At 53.1% G+C, this 18,129-nt stretch overlaps 10 protein-coding genes across 10 annotated transcripts; 5 read left to right on the forward strand and 5 right to left on the reverse strand.

Moving 5' to 3' along the window:
- Positions 1-898: 898 nt before the first annotated feature.
- Positions 899-1,570, forward strand: SCP_0504060 (hypothetical protein; the record flags this gene model as incomplete). The annotated part of the gene is made up of 4 exons (XM_027758470.1): positions 899-922; positions 984-1,090; positions 1,148-1,388; positions 1,451-1,570. The coding sequence occupies 4 exons, from the start codon at positions 899-901 to the stop codon at positions 1,568-1,570; spliced, it is 492 nt and encodes a 163-aa protein (XP_027614271.1).
- Positions 1,571-2,078: 508 nt separating this feature from the next.
- Positions 2,079-4,405, reverse strand: SCP_0504070 (hypothetical protein; the record flags this gene model as incomplete). Its single annotated transcript, XM_027758471.1, has 5 exons — positions 2,079-2,816; positions 2,872-3,307; positions 3,360-3,721; positions 3,774-3,989; positions 4,046-4,405. The coding sequence occupies 5 exons, from the start codon at positions 4,403-4,405 to the stop codon at positions 2,079-2,081; spliced, it is 2,112 nt and encodes a 703-aa protein (XP_027614272.1).
- A 555-nt stretch (positions 4,406-4,960) lies between these two features.
- On the forward strand, positions 4,961-6,071 carry SCP_0504080 (hypothetical protein; the record flags this gene model as incomplete). The annotated part of the gene is made up of 4 exons (XM_027758472.1): positions 4,961-5,013; positions 5,174-5,633; positions 5,685-5,865; positions 5,938-6,071. 4 exons carry the CDS (start codon positions 4,961-4,963, stop codon positions 6,069-6,071), a joined length of 828 nt encoding a protein of 275 aa, XP_027614273.1.
- A 178-nt stretch (positions 6,072-6,249) lies between these two features.
- Positions 6,250-6,973, reverse strand: SCP_0504090 (hypothetical protein; the record flags this gene model as incomplete). Its single annotated transcript, XM_027758473.1, has 3 exons — positions 6,250-6,558; positions 6,618-6,790; positions 6,847-6,973. 3 exons carry the CDS (start codon positions 6,971-6,973, stop codon positions 6,250-6,252), a joined length of 609 nt encoding a protein of 202 aa, XP_027614274.1.
- A 78-nt stretch (positions 6,974-7,051) lies between these two features.
- SCP_0504100 (hypothetical protein) lies at positions 7,052-7,983 on the reverse strand (the record flags this gene model as incomplete). Its single annotated transcript, XM_027758474.1, has 4 exons — positions 7,052-7,165; positions 7,219-7,450; positions 7,514-7,642; positions 7,697-7,983. 4 exons carry the CDS (start codon positions 7,981-7,983, stop codon positions 7,052-7,054), a joined length of 762 nt encoding a protein of 253 aa, XP_027614275.1.
- A 162-nt stretch (positions 7,984-8,145) lies between these two features.
- SCP_0504110 (hypothetical protein) lies at positions 8,146-9,769 on the forward strand (the record flags this gene model as incomplete). The annotated part of the gene is made up of 6 exons (XM_027758475.1): positions 8,146-8,282; positions 8,344-8,475; positions 8,532-8,724; positions 8,778-8,975; positions 9,044-9,580; positions 9,632-9,769. The coding sequence occupies 6 exons, from the start codon at positions 8,146-8,148 to the stop codon at positions 9,767-9,769; spliced, it is 1,335 nt and encodes a 444-aa protein (XP_027614276.1).
- Positions 9,770-10,935: 1,166 nt separating this feature from the next.
- SCP_0504120 (hypothetical protein) lies at positions 10,936-13,109 on the forward strand (the record flags this gene model as incomplete). Its single annotated transcript, XM_027758476.1, has 10 exons — positions 10,936-10,998; positions 11,047-11,374; positions 11,425-11,502; positions 11,553-11,820; positions 11,874-11,897; positions 11,948-12,022; positions 12,077-12,236; positions 12,299-12,543; positions 12,605-12,694; positions 12,749-13,109. 10 exons carry the CDS (start codon positions 10,936-10,938, stop codon positions 13,107-13,109), a joined length of 1,692 nt encoding a protein of 563 aa, XP_027614277.1.
- A 231-nt stretch (positions 13,110-13,340) lies between these two features.
- SCP_0504130 (hypothetical protein) lies at positions 13,341-14,081 on the reverse strand (the record flags this gene model as incomplete). The annotated part of the gene is made up of 1 exon (XM_027758477.1): positions 13,341-14,081. The coding sequence occupies one exon, from the start codon at positions 14,079-14,081 to the stop codon at positions 13,341-13,343; it is 741 nt and encodes a 246-aa protein (XP_027614278.1).
- Positions 14,082-14,969: 888 nt separating this feature from the next.
- On the reverse strand, positions 14,970-15,562 carry SCP_0504140 (hypothetical protein; the record flags this gene model as incomplete). Its single annotated transcript, XM_027758478.1, has 5 exons — positions 14,970-15,015; positions 15,067-15,099; positions 15,157-15,260; positions 15,316-15,426; positions 15,491-15,562. 5 exons carry the CDS (start codon positions 15,560-15,562, stop codon positions 14,970-14,972), a joined length of 366 nt encoding a protein of 121 aa, XP_027614279.1.
- A 638-nt stretch (positions 15,563-16,200) lies between these two features.
- Positions 16,201-17,783, forward strand: SCP_0504150 (predicted protein; the record flags this gene model as incomplete). Its single annotated transcript, XM_027758479.1, has 2 exons — positions 16,201-17,082; positions 17,136-17,783. 2 exons carry the CDS (start codon positions 16,201-16,203, stop codon positions 17,781-17,783), a joined length of 1,530 nt encoding a protein of 509 aa, XP_027614280.1.
- Between the last annotated feature and the right edge of the window lie 346 nt (positions 17,784-18,129).

Raw genomic sequence — 18,129 nt, forward strand, 5'->3', positions numbered from 1 at the left:
AAAGGGCAAATTTTAGCTGCACCAGTTGCGCCAGCTCGCCAGCCCACGCCACGACCATGCGAGTGCAGTTTCACCGCGCCGGCGATTGGCGAGCCCCTCTGAGAGTTTTGCCCACGACACTAGCTGGCGGGAGAAGAAAGGCTGATCACCGCCAAATTGACAGTCCATCGGCGCCTAATCCCGGAAATGTCACGTGCGAGCCGAACGAGCCGAACGGCGCCGAGAAGGACCCCATGAACCGGAGGCCGCGACACGAAGGGCGGGGCGCGAGGGGCGCGCGAGAGGGAGCGGCGAAAAGAGACTGCGGCGGGAGGGTGCGCAGTGCGCACGTCAAATATTAAGGGAGGGCCAGGAAGGAGGGGCGCGTCCAGTAGGGAGGGTCGGGGAGAACAAGACAAGCGCCCTGGCGTCGTGGCATCGCCCAAAGGAGGAGGCCCCGCAAGCGCCCCGCTGGACTGTAAACGCACCCACCAGGACTGTAAATCTGCCAACCTGAAGCAAGCTGGGCTGGGGGCTGAATCTCGCGGGGAACCGCGCTGCGGCCCCCCACGAATGCGCGACTGACCGACAGATTTGCAGTCCACAAATTTACATCCCCTCGGTGAGCTCCCCGGCATGAACTCCCGGCGCTACCTCCCACCAGCGGTGCCGCCGTCCCCTCGCCGTCTCCTGCAGGCTGGACTCTCTACGCATCGCCCTACGCAGCAACGATGCCGTGTACCCGTCTATTTTTACTCGTCTTTCGCGTGCTCATCGACGAGGCTCCTGCCGCCCTGCCCAGTCTCGAGCGCCACCCCGCGCGACGCGCTGTCACCTCAACCGGGTCCTCGACCTGTCCTCACCGTGCTGACGCACCTGCCTCCGACAATGACTTGAGTCTCGTGGGAACGTGCTCAACATGGGCGTGAATGGCCTTTGGGAGGTACGTCCATCGCTGTACCTTGGTAGCAACGCGATCTCACGCATGCGTCCATGTTGCCCAGCTTCTGAAGCCCGCTCGAGAGGAAACATCCCTCAAGCTGCTCGCCTTGCATGACGGATTCGAAGGCCGTCCCGGCGAGTGGCTGTATCGGCTTGGTATTGACACAAGGTATGTCCCTCCCCACGCTCAAATGTGAGTGGGTATCTCACGCGAGGTCGCCGGTAGCATCTGGTTCCATCAACTTCAGGAACAGTTCGCGGCCGGGCACGCCAACTCAGGTGAAAACCCGGAGTTGCGCAGCCTGTTCCACCGCCTCGCAAGACTGCTCAAGCTACCCGTGCGCCCCCTTTTCGTCTTCGATGGACCGGGCCGGCCTGCACACAAACGCTCCCGCAAGGTCATCAGGATGCACTGGATGGTCGGAAACACACAGAAGCTCCTCGACACATTTGGGTACGAGTGGCGCGTGATATGTATTTTGTGCTCTCCGTGCTGGCACTACTGACCCTCGCACTGTTTTCTGCCCAGGCCCCTGGTGAAGCTGAGGCCGAGCTGGCTAAGCTGAACCAGCTCGGCATTGTCGACACCGTTCTGACGGATGACAGTGACGCGCTCATTTTTGGCGCCCGCACCGTGATCAGAAAGTGAGTCTCACCTTCCCACCTGCGGCTGATTTTACCCTAATGGACGCGGAGGATGAGGTGCATGCCTTTCGGCAATGCACTATCAATGCACACAGCGCGATTTCGCTCTCATGCGGCAGCCTGGTCCTTGTCGCACTTCTCTGCGGAGGTGACTATGATGAGGTGAGTATGGCGATGCTCATGTGTTTCGCCTTACATCTGACCATCCACACTCTCTGCGTGTCCATTTAGAATGGCTTGCGTTGATGCGGGCCTCAGACCGCCCTCGCAATCACGTGCTATGGACTTGGCGAGTCGCTCTGTGATGCTGCTGTCAGGGATGGCAGTGACGGGGTCAGACCCCGTCAAGCCGGAGGTCATGACCCGTCCGACCCCGAAAGGTCAAAAAGGTCAAGGGTCAACCCGTGACTGACGCGTGATTTCGTATGGCGGCGGAAAGGAATAAGTTTGGTGTAAGGCTAGTGTTAATCTGTATGTACAGTAGGTCTCTCTAAGTAACGAAGTATCTGAAATTAGTTTGATTCCTGTAGAATGTCGTGGTAGGCTATCTCATTACCCAATCCCTGCTCACTTGAACGCCAGAACTCTGCGAGCATCGAGAAGGAAGCAGAGGATGATACATTAGAAGATGTAGACGGATAGTAAAATAGGTTCCTCAAGAGAAGATTGTCCTTTGAGAGCATGGATGGTGCAGCAGGTGCAGGTCCATGGAGTGTAGAACGACCGACAGATGGTATATCAGCTTCAATAGATGCTGCTGTGGCGTCGTCAATGAGATCGCAAGCCACGGGAAGAAATGAGTGTGAGTGCGGCAACGAGATGTCAATGGGTATCGCGGGAGATATAGAATTCTCCGTGGTGATCTGGGTAGCAGCGGCTGATGATGTCCCAGCCACTGTTGGGGGAACATCAACGACAATGGTTTCCTCTTCATCCTGTTCTTCGGCATCGTCGCCAAATTTGCGCTTGTGTTTTCTCGGTGCACCGTAGCGAGCATTTGTATCTGTTCTGAGTATGACAGATTTTCGCACCTTCTGAGGATCCAAGCGGTTGCGGAGCTTCGTGTGTGTGATGCCAAACTGACTGAATGTTTCTTCGGTAGGCGCAGAATTGGGTACCATGCTGAGGATGCGCATGGCCAATAGCGCGAGACCGGTCTTACCATTTGGTGCTCGAGGTTCAGAGTTGCTCGTGCCCTCAGCTAAGGCGACGTGCTCGCGCCAAATCTGGAGCAAATCCACCGTGGTTTTCTGGCTCATTTGCATGAGCTTGATTGTGCTAGTGTGGTAACTGTACGGGACGCACCAATTTCCGGGCATTCTCTTTTCTCGCATCCAATTCCATGCTCTCGTCACTCCATTCACCGAGCCTATTGAGATATTGGCTGAGCGCGGTCCGAAACTCGTTGTCGGGCTCAACACGATACATCCGCAGGTAGGCATTCTTCATGAGCTGCCAAACATGGTGAAAGGTGCGTAGGGGACTGTCATGTGTGAATGGAGATACACGAAGGTAGGGGTTCAAGATAACGGCAAGAATGAATATTGGCTGATCGACATTTGCCCAGCGCTTTTCCAGGCTATTCAACACTGCTTCGCACACTCGCGGGTCAAGGCCTGTGGTGGGGTTAGAGTAGATGCGGTAGAGATTGACAATGGTGAGGACGACAACATCCAATCGTGCGTTCGTAGACTGTGTGGCGTTCGCAGCCACAGCCAATGGTCGAAGGTGATCTTGGATTCTGTCATACGAGAGTAAGTACACTATTGATTCAATGGTAGCTTAGCACTGACTTGCGCAGATTGGCCCAAAAGTCGAACCGTTCCAGAATCGCAATGATCTCCCGTGCCTTGCGCTGTGCATCGGCTTTAGCACCAGCGCACAATACCAATTCCGGGATTGAGTCCAATAGAAGCTGCTTGAATGCGATTTCAAGTTCGAGAAGGCGATGGACGGATAGATAATGAGATGTCCAGCGAGTGAGAACTGGCAAGATTAGGCAGAGCACCTTGCCCAGCTTCATGCGTTGTACGTCCTTCAGCATACCCAGTGCTCGGCTATGGTTATTGAACCACTTCACCACTTCTACGGCATCATCAATCCATTGAACAAATAGATCCTTGACCTTGAAGATGTCACCAACCACCAGGTTGACCTAACCTTCCACTGTGAGTGCACATTGTAGTAGAACTGATACTAATACTCACCTGATGACACCAGCAATCTAGCGCAACCAGAAAGGGGAACCGCTGGACCAGAAGTCTACGCATCTTAGCTGACTCGCCACTTGCGTCGGTACACCATGCCATCAGGATCACTTGGAGCTTCTCCGTGTAGTACTTAATCTCCGACAGTACTATCTCAAGCAAGTTTTCTGCTGTCTTGGGTAGTGCAGAGATATCGTAAGTGTTCATCAAGTATGCCTGACACAGTCACTGTGAATATAGCGTTTTCGTGGTCTTCGAAGCTATGTACTCACAGTGTACTCCACATTGACCATTGACGCAATCAGCGAGGTCTTGGCGACATTCTTCCATCCATCGCATTGTCCCGTAGCAAATTTGTTGTGCACCTTCTTGATGATCTCGTCCATGACCTTGTCCACTTCCCCATCCAGAATCCGACCTGACAGCTCACGTCGCCCTGGGAGAAGTGCCCGAGGTAACCACTTTTGGAAAAAGGCTCGCCAATATGGTTGCTCGACATTCCACCATGCAATGTTGCAGACAACAAACAGACGACAAAGATCTGCTGCAAACTCGGCTTGTTTGGACTCTGCCCATCGTGCTACAGAAACGGTTTCACCATAGAACACATCCGGGCGAGGCAGCAGCAACATAGCGGCAGTTGCATCAGCGGTGGAATTTAGTCGCTTTGTGGGTGGTTCATGTACTTCCATGGAACTTGCCGATCCTTCGCTAACTGTGACTATGGATGCCATGCTTGACGTCCTGGTATCCGCAAGAGGTATGTGTCGTGTTGCCGCAGAAGTTGATGGACCTGCGTGATCATCAGGGGAAGTGACTGATAGTCTCGACAGCTCTGCGTTCTCCTTGTCAGCTTTCATCGCACGGCGACTCAGCTTCATCCGTGCAACATCTTGTTTCTCTGCATCAGAGGCATTTGGACATTCCGTAGTAATATGCCTAATAAGAGTGTCGATCTTGCCGCACAATGGCTCGGATGTGATGAAGACTGTCACTCTGGTGAGTGGATTTACCCTCGTAGAATATGAAACTGCTAACGCTGTTCCTCAATTTCCTCCGCAGTTCGTGCCTCCGTGAGACTTCCCTCGATTACGGCATTCAGCTCTTGTGTGCGGATTTCACGAACCTTCACAGCGACACAGCAAATGCACCGTGTTTCCCAGATTGACTGGTTGGTCTTCCATTTTATGTCCCCTCTGCGGAAATACTTCCAGACTGGGTGGGACATGGAAGAAAGGATGTATGTACTGCCAACGGTAGGTAGGGAATAAACATATATTGCGCCATACTCTACTTAAGACTGTACTATATTGCCAGCGGAACGCATTCTGTTTAATGCAACGTGATCAGAGCTGAGTCGCGTCGGTCACGCCTTGACCTCTTGACCTCTGTGACCCCAGAGGTCAGACCCCGTCAAGGTCACAGACCCCGTCAAAGGTCAAGGGGTCATGCGTGACCTTGCCATCCCTGGCTGCTGTGGTGCTCAGCAACAACGAGACCAAACTGTCCGCATTCCTGTCTGGTTGGCGTGACAGGCTGCAGTCCATCCTTAGCACTGATCCTGACAATCACCTTGGCCGCCGTCACATCGCGCTGTCAAACTCAGTCCCTGACTCATTCCCTGATGTCGCTGTGCTCCGAGCATACCTCAGCCCCTCAACATCAGCAAATATCTCGCACCTCCCAGCTCATCCCCTGCCTGTTGACCTGGCAAAGCTCGGCACCTTCTGCGAGCTGCACTTTGGCTGGGGAACAAAGTCGGGGATCGTCAAGCATGTCCACGAGTGGCTGTGGCCTGGTATGGCCCTCAAACTCCTTGTCACTGAAGCAGTCGCCTATGACCGGCGGCACCAGAAACAGGTGAGCGGGAGTCTATAAGAGTGGACATTTTCTGACGCCTCCTCTACATAGGGTGCACACTCCACTCTCGCAGCACCACTGTTGGAGGTCTGGCTGCAACCTGATCACTCCATGGACCAGGATAATGTCCGTGTGATAGCAATCGACCGCGATTCTGCTGACATTGCCATCTCCAACCTCTTTGGTGTACGACTGTCTCCTCACCCATCGGGCACGCAACAACCGAACTACAGTGCGAGGCCTCTGAAGCTCTGGGTTCCTTTGACAATAGTTCATCATGCACATGCCTGTTCCTGTGGTGTAGACCCATCAACATTCTCTGAGGTCATCAACCTGACCGCCAGTGACGATGATGATGATGATGTGGAGCAGCAGGAAGTCATCTCTCTGATAACGGATGACCCAGTTGTTATTGATCTCACCATTGATGATAATTGATGCTTCTTCTTCCCACTGTACTAGTATCTGCATGGTGATTGATTATGTATTATAGCTGAAAGCTTTCGTATTGTACAGTTATGCCAGTTGGGCCAGAACAAATAAAATAAAATATCTCTTTTCCTTTTGAATGCACAAACACAGCTGCATGTCTGTTGGCACCCTTGACTGCACTGTGTTAAGCGCACGGACAGGTGCGACCACAGGCTGTGCAAGGATCGCTCTCCGCACGTTTTGGATTGAAATAGTCTTGACGCTCGAGCATCGGAGTGTCGGTCCAAGACAGGAGGTATTTGAATATTGTTCTCGGGTTGTCAAAGTCTTCTGCCCATCCGCCCCAGGTGCAGATGTGCCACAGCAGCCAGCGGAGCACCATTGCAAGGTACTGGCAACCACCACGGCGAAATGAATGTGTGCCGTATGGTCGAGGATCAACCTTGATGTCACAGAGGTTGTTGCGGAAGCACTCGAGGAAGGCGTCATTTGACTAAGATAAATGCCATACCAGTAAGTCTGCCCAACATGATTGAAGATGGAAACACTGACCATTGCATCACCTGCATTGACACTCACCCCATCCTGCCCAATGCGCTTGCGGAAGACATAACCCTGTGGCTCAATGCCTAGTTTCCTACATATCACCCACCACTGTGCGAATGCTTGCACTGGACACATCCAGGGCCGTGTTGTGTCCAGATACAAATAGAAGGGTGCGATGCCTGATTACTACTATCAAACCACATCAAACAGTGCAGAACACAAGTAAGCTGCTCACCTCCATTTTGAGCTGTCTTGCGAAAGGGAAGGTCAAGACGCACACGAGAGGTGCCGTCACACATCTCAAGATGTACATCACTCCACATGATCCTGAGTGCCTCGTCATACCACAGAAGACACAGCATGGAGACAACATAGAGAAGGTGCAGCATTTGCCTCACCCTCCATCCAGCCCACTGCTCGGGTTGCTCCGCCTTTCGTTTTCAGCTCACAGGTGCATACTGCTCTTGTGGGAACTCAATATTGAAGGCCCACAGCATCCTCATCATCTCTTGGTCAATAGCACGTGCGCTCGTCACAATCTCCCCTCCACGAATCTGTGTATAGCTATGGTCTCAGCACTGGGTACACGTTGACATGGAGTACACACCTTACGCCGTCGCAGACTGACCATGTACTGCGAGACGGTCACAGACAGCGACGGATTCCCAATGTACTCTCCCGGCTTGAGTGGATTCTCAATCCACTGCTGAGTACCCAGCCCATAATGGCGTCCGAACTTATGACTGATGGCAGCACGCATCTTCTGAGCAGTTCCATAGGTAACACGGGCAACGGACGGGTCCTTCGGTTTTCCAGTGCGCACATCCAACTCGTCTGCCCTGAAATTGTTGGCAATGATCTTGGTCCCTTCAATGCTCAGTGGATGAGTGTAGTTCACTTACTTATTCATGATCCAGATAGCAATCCACGTTGGAAAATCACTCGGAATGTTCGGGTACAGATTGTCAACATCTTTGGGCTCCTCAACATACCCAAGTTCAGCACAGAACTCGGTGAACTGTGTCCAATTTCTGCAGAGGAAATATGAGTCCAGGATCTTGATCTTCGAGTCGCATGAGACTCACCTTCGGTACTCGTTCTGCGTGTTTTCCACAATAACATGAGCAGAAGCCTTTTTCAGATTCTCAACGAGATTCTCCTTGCTAGCAGATAGCTTCTGTTTCTTGTGAACAGGATCGGGCTCTCGCAGATAATGAGAGTCAGCATCCAGACGATTGTCAACATCCATAGCTTGCTCCATGGACTCTTGCTCCTCAATCTGCTCATCAACTACTTCTTGGAAGCAGACCATCTGAGCCTCCAGTAGGCATGCTGCAGCACCAGGCAGCTGCTGAAGATGCTGTGGATCCATGAGGTGAGGGATGAACTGCTGCCGTCAGATGTAAGATAGTTATGAGTTGTATGTAGCCGAACAAGGTGGGTCGGCTCTGACAGCGCAGACCGATCGCCATACATATGATCGACTGCACGCACATGGATCAGTTTCGTTCCATGGCTCATACCACTCTACAATATGGCTCCCCATACTAATAAAAATTCTTCCACTCATTCTCATGAATCAGAACCCGAGACCGAGATTTTGAAGCTACCGCTGCCTGGGCAGACTCTCCGAGAAGGAGACCGTCAACTCCAGCTGACCGAGGTCACTATGTGAGTACATGACGGAATCAACAAATTTCCGAGAGATTTAGCAGCTATAAATACCCACCAGCACCGGTAACACACCTACCAACAAGATTTTGAAACAGCATCTTGCACAGTATGGGCTGCCAGTGAGCGGGAACAGAAGAGTGCTTCGAACCCGTCTCCGAGACTTCGCCAATGATCCCGAGCAATGGGCGGGGTGAGTCCTGAATCTCGATCTGCAGCACTGTCTATGTGACTGATCTTTTCGCGCAGGTTGTTTCAGGCAAGTCGGAAGCGCAAGAGGGGCGACTACACAGGCTCCCGAGCGAACAAACACTCCTCGAAGCGGATCGTGACCCTCTTCGGAGAGAGGGAACCTGTCGTGGAGTATCCGAGTAAGAGGAGTGGAGATCTACGCGTACCTCAGCCTTTGCAGCACTCTGTCGTTGCGCATAACGACACTTGGGTACGTTGCAGACTTTCGGCTCGTGATGATGCACTAACGCCGCAATCTTGCAGTCTGATGCTGTGCTTGGGGACACTGCCACCGGCAGAAGACAAGAACGAGAGCGTGCCGCAACCCCTAGTCTAGATTCCGCGCGACCGGTTGCACCGTCAGCCAGGGAGGGCTCAACTGTTGCAAGAAATAGCGAGAGCCCACAGGATGCTGATGACGTCGAGATAGAGGGCGTAGAGGGCATAGAACAGGAGCACCAGGTAGGTTCTCCCTTCGAAATCATGATACTGTACCGCTGTGCTGAACCCAAGTTGCCAATTGTGTGCAGCTGGTTCCTATCAGACAGGTCCGGCGTGAGTTCCACCGGTTCGAGCGATCCATGTTGGGCAAAATCGCGAACGTGATCGGTACAAGGATCCCCCCTGCTCCGCCGCATGTGCAGACTCTTCCTGTCTGCCATGCTCCCATTCTCGTCCCTTCCAGACCGGTCGTTAACATTCAGCAGCCGACAATTCCACGGAATCCAAGTTCTGCGCCCCTTTATGCCTCCAATCTTACTCCTCTGCCGGCTCCCTCCGCGACTCCTCAAGCCGCACTTCCTCAGAATCGCAAGGTTGTCAATCTTGGTGGCGAAGACTTCGCGTTCGACAAGACTCAAGTGCCGGATCCGCCCAGTATCCACTTCTCCGACGACATTCCGAGGCTCTTCCGAGAGTGGCACTCCTCCACCGTGCTCCGAATTCCCATCAACACCGGACGCGGTATCCCCATCAAGTACTGGGACCTCTTCTACAAGAAGAAGAGCAGTGTGCCTGGCAAGGAGAAGGCATGGGGCCGAGTGAGGATGGAATGGGGGAACTGGAAGGTATGTTGCATTCCCACTTATCCCTCTCCCTCCACTGACCCCTTTCGGAAGTTTATTGTCGAGGAGCGTGACGAGCTCGGCTCCGACGACGCGTTCTGGGAGGTCTACAGCAACGAGAATGGAGAGCGGCTGCGCTATCAGCAAATCCTCGACAAGCTCAAGGCAAGACGGGCGGATCGGAGTGCTTGAGATGCCGCCGCCGCTCGCTCGTATTTCGATGGGAATCTTGAACGAGCGGATGCGAATGGTGCATTCCGATACCACAAGCGTGGCGTGTGGTACACGCACTCGAAGGACGCCGACATCGCGAAGCATTGGAGGTCTCTCCTGAAGAACAGCCCGGAGATCGCGCACAGCTGGGCATCGATGCAGGTCATGTCGGTGCCCTCTGCGAGCAGCAGCGCAAACATGGGCGCGAACGCGCGCGCCGCCGCCTGAGTGGTCGGTTGCGGCGGCGGCTTTCCGACTCCCACTCACCGTCATTTCACGACGCGATGTCGCGCGCTGTTCGTCTCTCGTACAGCGGCTCTCCACTCCTTTCCACCGCGGAAATGTTTCCTACTAGCTTATGATCCCGTGAGTTTATTTCGTACCTAGTCTACTACGTGTATATTTGTCTACTTGTAGTACTCTCGCTAATCCTATGCACCGCCCTGTCGGGGCCTTATCTACCCCATCGCGCCGAATGGGGAGCATGCAGTCTGGCTAACCGACCTTCGCGGACGCACCGCGACCTTCGCGTGCGGCGCTCGCATGTCCTCTCGTGTCCGACGTCCGTTTTCCTTCCGTTCAGCGAGGCTGGCTGGGGACTCGCGCCGGCGCTCGGTCAGGCGACGCGCGTGGACGGATTAGGCAAGAGGGACTGTCAACGGACTGTAATGCCGCGCGTGACCGGCGTGACGGGACTGTCAATCTGGCGGAGGAAGCCCTCAGCCGTGACGTGACGAGGGGCGCCGGTAGGGCGCCAATCGAATCCGACCCATCGACCATGCCCTCGCGCGATCGTCTTAAATTTCCTTGATGAAGGCTGATCAAGATGCGAAAGTGAGGTAAGAAAACGATGACAAATGCTGATGTAGGCGCCCCTTGATTCATTCAGACGGGAGTGTCTGGAGAGTCTTTGTAATATATCCATCACAAGGAAGCAACCTAAATATTGGGAGGCGGTGAACAATATATAACACGAGGCTATTCCGTCCTCAATATTATTCTCCCAACATCATCAACATCATCTCATATTGTTTCCTAGCTCCCTACCCACTGAATATACGCGGAACGACGTTGACAAGGTGCTGCCAATCCTAACTGAGGACGGCATACAGCGTTGCAGTACGGTGGTTGTCCGTTGGGCAACGATGTCTCTATTTCCCACTGTGTCTGTCGAAAGCACCGTCTTGCTCAGTGCTATAGCTGGATTGGTACGTGCACTGCCTTCTCAACAAGTCGAAATTGATTGCCCCGCGTAGACATCTCACATCATCTTCAAGAACTACGAGCCGAATGATCTGTATTCTCTTGTCGCATTGTTGGCAGTAGTACCTGCTCTACCTGTGGTATGGCTTGGTCAGCTCAGCACGCCGTTCGCGTTGCTTCTCTCCTACGGAGTGTATTACGGAACATTGCTGGGCTCTATCGTCACTTACCGTCTGTCGCCATTCCATCCCCTGTCCAATTACTCCGGCCCGCTTCTGTCCAAGATCTCTAAGTTGTGGCTGGTGTATGTGACGTCGAAAGGCAAGCAGTATCTCTACGTCCAGCAACTGCATCAGAAGTATGGGCCTATTGTCCGTATTGGTGGGTCATGCGTCGCTATTGGGCTGATTCTCAAATTCACTTCTCTGCAGGCCCAAATGAATTATCTATCATCGACACAGATCTCATTCCATACATCCTTGGTTCAGAGGGGATGCCGAAAGGCCCTCGTACGTCGCCCGTAATCGTTTCTTGCATATGACCTGAGAGTGCTTTGCAGTGTGGGAAGGGCGGGAGTTCTCGAGCAAACGGGACACCGCGGTTAACAGGGACAAGAAGGGACACTTCATTGGCGCACACGACTTCGCGGTTCACGCCGAGGCGCGAAAGACGTGGAACCGCGCATTCACCACAGCCGCGGTGAAGGGTTACGAACCTGTCATCATCAAGCGCGCGGCACAGCTGATCGACGAGCTGAGGCAAAGATATGCACAGTCCGAAGACGAGCAAATTGAAGTGGATCTAGCGAGGTGGCTGAGTTACTGCATGTGAGTGGTCAGATGTCCGAATTCGCCGTTCGCACTGATCAGAGTTGTGTCAGTTTTGATTGGACGGGAGACATGGTGTAAGTTCTGCTGATAGATCTTAAACCACTTAACCTCACAGCTTTTCTAGCTACGGCGGCGGGATTGAGCTCATGCATGAGGGGGACAAGCAGGGATACTATCACACAATGATGTCGGGCCTTTAGTGCGTCTAGAATACTAACATAGTAAGCTCTTCACTAATGTTGCGCGCCATTAGTCTTCCCGCACTAACTGGGCACATACCTTGGTGCGGGCGTGCCCTGCCATACTTCTCTTTCGTCGGCAAGCACACGAAGGCACTCGGTTTATTCGCTTATAAGCAGCTCACTCGCAGACTCCAGGAAGGGTCTGTGACAAATGACTTGTTCTACCACTTGGTGCATTCAGCTGCTGTAAATTCCGCATGACAACTGACTGATCGTGGTATCGTGACCTTTAGCTGGACGAAGGGAAGGAAGACGGCAACCCGTCGACGCCATTTTCAGTCATCATGATCTACGCCATCACCGCAACGGTTGCGGCCTCAGACACCAGTGGGACCGCACTGTGCAATATAATGTACTGCGTGCTCTCCAATCCCGACTGCTATGCGCATCTGAAAGAAGAGGTCGACACGACGTTTGGCGCCGCAGAGCCGGTCGATGCGGTCAAGCTTGCCAGCATGGAGTACTTGAACGCTGTTATGTAAGTGGTAATGTCGTCGTCACTTTCATAGAGAGTACCTAATAACGTTCAACCGGACCAGCAATGAAGGTCTCCGACTCTTTCCCGCGCTTCCCACCACGCTACAACGGGCCCCCACTCCCGGAAGTGGGCCTCACCGGATTGGCCCCGAGTACGTTTTTAAGTAGAGTATCACGAAGTTTTCGCTGAGATTCTCGTTGAACAGTATTGTCATTCCTGAAGGAACGGCCGTCATTGTTCCCTCATACACAATGCAGCGCGATCCCCGCTACTTCTCGCCCGATCCGGAAAAGTTCGCTCCAGAGAGATGGCTCGCTGGCAAAAATCGGCCCTCGGGTGGTGTCCACAACACCAGCGCCTTCATACCTTTCTCCACGGGTCCCATGAACTGTGTGGGGAGGCCCGCGGCTATCCTCGCTCTGCGAATGGTGCTCGTGTATCTAGTGCAGGCATTCGATATGCGCTTTGCGGAGGGATATAGGCCGCGCCAGTGGGAGGAAGATCTGGGAGACTACTTCTCGTGGCAGAAGGGGTCCATGCCTGTCGTGCTGACTCCCCGTTTCTAGAGACTTCGTTGCTCACGGAGACTACATTTTATACAATCTGTCTGCGTGTTGTTATGGCCCCAGGACGCGTTAAGGACACACAGTACTGAATACCCGCTCTTAATCTATTTTCTTTGCCTCCGAGAAGGGCTACTTTGTCGAACACAACGATACTCGCGATGATATTGATGCACAACTTGGCCTTATTGACTTCGACGCTACATGAAATTGAATATCAAACTTGGGAGAAATTCATTCCGTAATGTACACGTCTTGAATATTTCGCACACGCTTCGCATTTGCTCCCGTGATTATCGGCCCCCCTCCACTCCACGTACTCTCTACACCGTTGTTGACCATCCAATCACTTCCGAGAAGTATCTCCACCGGGAATCCAAGATCAGTGACCCAACAAGGCACATTGAACTCGAAGCCGTATGCATCAAAGCTCACATCAACGCGACCGTACACCTTCATGTTGCCGCCAAAAACACCCGAGAGCTGGACATCGTCAACTAGGCGCAGAGGTAGCATCCTGTGGAGAATGCCTGCAAGGCGCACGAAATTCACATCGACGACAGACGTGCTGGATGCAGACGACCACATTCCACGCGTGTTCGGGATACGGATGGGGTGCACGGAAATAGGGAAGCCCATGCTCATCTGGATGAGGCGGGGGTCGCGAGACTCTGTCATTGCCATCGCCCCGCCGATGCGTTCGCGCACAAATAACGGCACGCCATGCTGCACGGGAAGGGGCTGAGGAAGGAGTGCGCGAGCGGCGGCGTCTTCGGGGTCTGACTCCGCAAGAGAAGAGACCGAAGCGGAGGAAGGAGGAGAAGCTGGGACATCAACAATTGCAAGGCCCGTTGTCGCAACGAAGCCCAGGGGGCTCGAATTACGGGGTGCCTCAGCACTGTCAGTGCGACCACGTCCGCCTTGAGCTGCATCTCCCCCATGGGCAGTTTGCCTCCATCCACCGTGACTAGACATGTTGATTTCTGCTACTGTACAGCTGTGGAGTGAAGAAAAATGTTATCGACCTGGACGACTCACATATTTACGACTCTGTGCCACTCTTGTCCGAAACGACTCCAAATTGATTGATCTCTGTAAACCTCTTTGCACCCGGGTTAGCTTGAGGTAGAAGAATATCAAAAAAATATCATTTCGGTCACCTAAAAAGAGCTCGATTTATTCGCGCAACGACTTGCTGCTATGCGTCGAGCACGAACTTGGTAGGAGCTGCCAGTGCGCGACCGGTCGATCCGGTTATATCGCCTCGGCGTCAAACTCGGATGTAAGGTTCGCGATCGTCGCTGGATCAAGTTTTGTACACGAAAGCAAACACTGGGATCAACGTGAGTGTGAACAGACAGTATTCCGAAGCCACTCCCGGCCTTGGGCCTGCAATCATGTACATACCCCCCTGACTGCGACGTTTGACGTGTCTTCGCCATCGCCACTCGAAAGCTAAGTACTAGCAATGAATTACTCTGCAAGAAGGGTGAAGAAACTGAGACATGACTACAAGACAATAAAACGAGTGACGTGGAAAGGTAATTTCACCGCGACGTCGACGTCCCGTATGTCATCAGGCATTTCAAGTTTAGTCGAGGGGGGATTGAATGCACCCCGGATAGCCGCGGAACGGAGGGTAAACTCACCACTGAGTATGCATTGATGAGGAATAAGCTCCCCAACTATAAGTGTACCTGTTCACCATTGGCCTATGTCATGAATTCTGAGCAGCTGAAGTTTCAGAATTTCTCAATTGCTAGGTGCGACATACTACAGAGTAATCAAATTACCTACGAAGAAGGATCTACGTTCACAATAATCCCTCCTGGGTCATATCTTCGGGTAATCCCTCGCAACTACTTATTTTGCTTTGGGAAGAAGAACCCCACAGTGTGTAGATTTGAATCTGTGGACTGGTCAGTGCGGCAGTCATTGCCGGAAGATCATTGACACATACCCCATATTTTCTCTCTTCGGATCGAAGAACGTACTGGACCAGGGCATTGTCAACAGCCTATTCAATTGGCAGAGAGACTCTCAAGCTCACATATATCCCCGATCATTGGGGACTCCAAGCTTCTCCTCGAAGAAGTCAAACAAAGCCTTGCTGTATTTCTCGTTGGATTCGGGGCTTAAATTGTCCAGGCTCGTCTGAAAGATATCAACACATGCAACGAGATATGTGCCAGCACGAAACAGAACTAACAATAGTGAGTAGAAAGGCAGGATCAAAGGTGCCATTGAAGGTAAGGTTCTCATTATAGGTATAACTCAAAGACATGGCGGAGGGAGGCTTATTGAGCACCTTAGCCCCAAACTTCGATGCAGTTTGCATGCATAAGCATATTCTGCAATATCAGGTGGAATATAAATGAGCTCACTAAATGGAACTCCAGAATGAATGCCTTCGGATCGGTGAGGGCAACGTTAGTCTTCAACTCAAGAGCGGGCATATGTGGCAACGGACAAGGAGCTAAGCAGGATAGGTCGAAGGAACAGGGCCTGATGATGTTACTAACGAACAGGATCGTTACCAGATAAGCCCACTTCAGCTTGGGTGCATGAAAACCCTCAGCCGGTCAGCCCGGTCTGCGTGCCACGAGTGCAGCACCTTGAAGTTCCGGCAAAGTTCCGGGATTCGACCGCAAGCGTATATATCGCAGAAAGAGTAGATGTCACCATTGAAGCTCATGCTAAACCGTCGTTACAAAGATCGGAGAGTGTAATGGATTCGGTTGGGAATATTGAAGTTCAGTCTTATGTACTATGATGCCACGGCATTTCCCGAACTAGAAAAAATACATACAGACTTTTCTTTCCAATTTTCACCGCTGCACTGTACCATACAACCATCGTAGGTGTCAATACTAATGATACCGGGTTCCCATGCGCTCGGACTACATACGCTAGAAGACAGAGGAAAAGTATCTGCCTCAGGAGTCAGGATGCGCAAAGATCACGTGCACTTCGGACTGGCGTTTCGGAGGCAGTTTCGGCCTCCTAAACAGAAGCGCGGTACCTTCACCATCAATTCCTGAGCGGTAACCACTATGTTATTCCCTTCGTCGGACGACCATCTCTAGCGAACCACATGACGAAGACACCGACAGCGCGCTCAGTCTCCAGCGCAAGCGCATCGAGCACCGCGTCGCACGGGGCTAGCCATGGTTTCCGCTCTCAGATTGGACACTTACTGCTTCCGAGACATGCTGTCTTTCAAGTCCGAGTCCACATCGATCAGCTCTCCAATGTACCGCTCATAGGCGGCCAGTTCGCCGTGCGCTGGAAGTTCAAGAACGTCCAGTCCGGCCCGAACCTACTATCCAAGATGAGGGGCCACAAAACGTGGACCGCGAAGAGAAAGGGGAAGGCGAGGGCGAGTGATATCGGCCTCGAGATCAACGTCACACCGGGGGCGGACGAGGGGCATGGCGAGGAGGAGGATGGCGACAGCAGTGCGCAAGAGCAGGAGCAGGAGCTCGAGGAGGAGGTTGAAGACGAGGTGAACGGAGAGGTCACCGCTACGTACGGCGGTCGGCTCACGTCTTCTCCCGCTCAGACGGCGATGCCACTGCCTCTCGTTCCGGGCACAGCCACTGGAACCCAGCGGCCCGCTCTGCGGACGCCCAACGGGGCACTGCAGACGAGCTCGTCGACGTCGGTGTCAGCGACCGGCGAAGGGTGCTCGGTCGCCCGCGGGATGACGGAGTGGGTGAAGCTGCAGAGCTACAACGCTAAATGGGAGCACACGGTGAACGTCGTCGTGGAGATGGACGTGCACCGGGAGACGGGGGATCTGCTGCCGAGCGAGTTCAAGCTCGTCGTCATGCAGCGAGTTATCGCGGGCGACCCTGACGCGCCCCGGCATCCCCGGCTAGGGAAGCTGTATCTGAACTTGGCGGAATACGCGGACGCGGGGTCTGTGACGCGGCGGTATCTGCTGCGGGAGAGCAAGACGAATGCGACTCTTAAGGTGTGCCTACTGCTCTGCTCATTGCCCCTGAATGTGCCTGACACCGAGTACAGCTGACGATCGAGCTGGAACACATTGGTGGTGAAAAGAATTACAAGCCACCTCCTCTGCGCAAGAGCGAGATCCTCGCTTCCGTCTCTGGTCTGCTCTCAAACAACGAGCTGCTTCGGACTAGCGTTGCTCGGCAATTGGATGACTTCACACGTACCGAGTTGCCTCGCACTCTCTCATACGATGGCCCGCTTCCAGACGGGTACTCATGGGTAACTGATACAGGGATCATCAACGAAGAACGACTAGCGTCGTCGTACGGTTTGCGTTCCACCGAGAATCTGATAGAGGCGCTCTTCAACCCCGTTCCCACCAATTCCGAGACTCCATCACCCTTCACATACTACGTGCCTCCCGGTGAGAGTGACGTGGGCGGTTCAAGCGACTCGTCTTCGTACGGTGGAGACAACAGCATCAGTGCGGACAGCACGAGCGGCCATACAGGCAGCAGTCTGACCGAGGATCTAAGCCAAACTGGGCTCAGCAGCATGCTTGATCAGGTTGTGCCAGGGTTAAGCGACGGTCCCAGGACCTGGTGGCGCAAGATCCGGAGTCGCCCATCTACACCCATCACCCGTCAGCATAACAAGCAGCTGCTCGCAACTCCGTTACCCGCTGTGCTCGTCGGGGTACCGCCTGGCAATGCATAGGGTATTTTTATTTTCCCAGGGCAGCGAGTTTGAGGACATTCATTCGTTATCTGTCTTCCCTCTGCTCTCTATGCCTTACGTCTGGTGGCATCGTTCGTTGGTTTTCTATATGGTACATCATAAATTATCGTCTTATCGCTAACCACGTCTGTCTCAGCGTGCAGAATATTATCTTGTATTAGTTGTATTAGTTGTTTCTTCGTTGTGCTCTTTTTCCAACGATTTGTGCAAACATCCTGGTAAGCGAAAGTAGAACGATGATCATTGGGCGGCCGAGACGTGGGCAACGCTCGGATGTCTATAAAGATATGTTGACCATGGCCATGTGCGCAGCCGCATCTTCGCC

Source organism: Sparassis crispa, assembly GCF_003851025.1.
Source record: "Sparassis crispa DNA, contig_000004F, whole genome shotgun sequence".
Lineage (NCBI taxonomy): Eukaryota > Fungi > Basidiomycota > Agaricomycetes > Polyporales > Sparassidaceae > Sparassis > Sparassis crispa.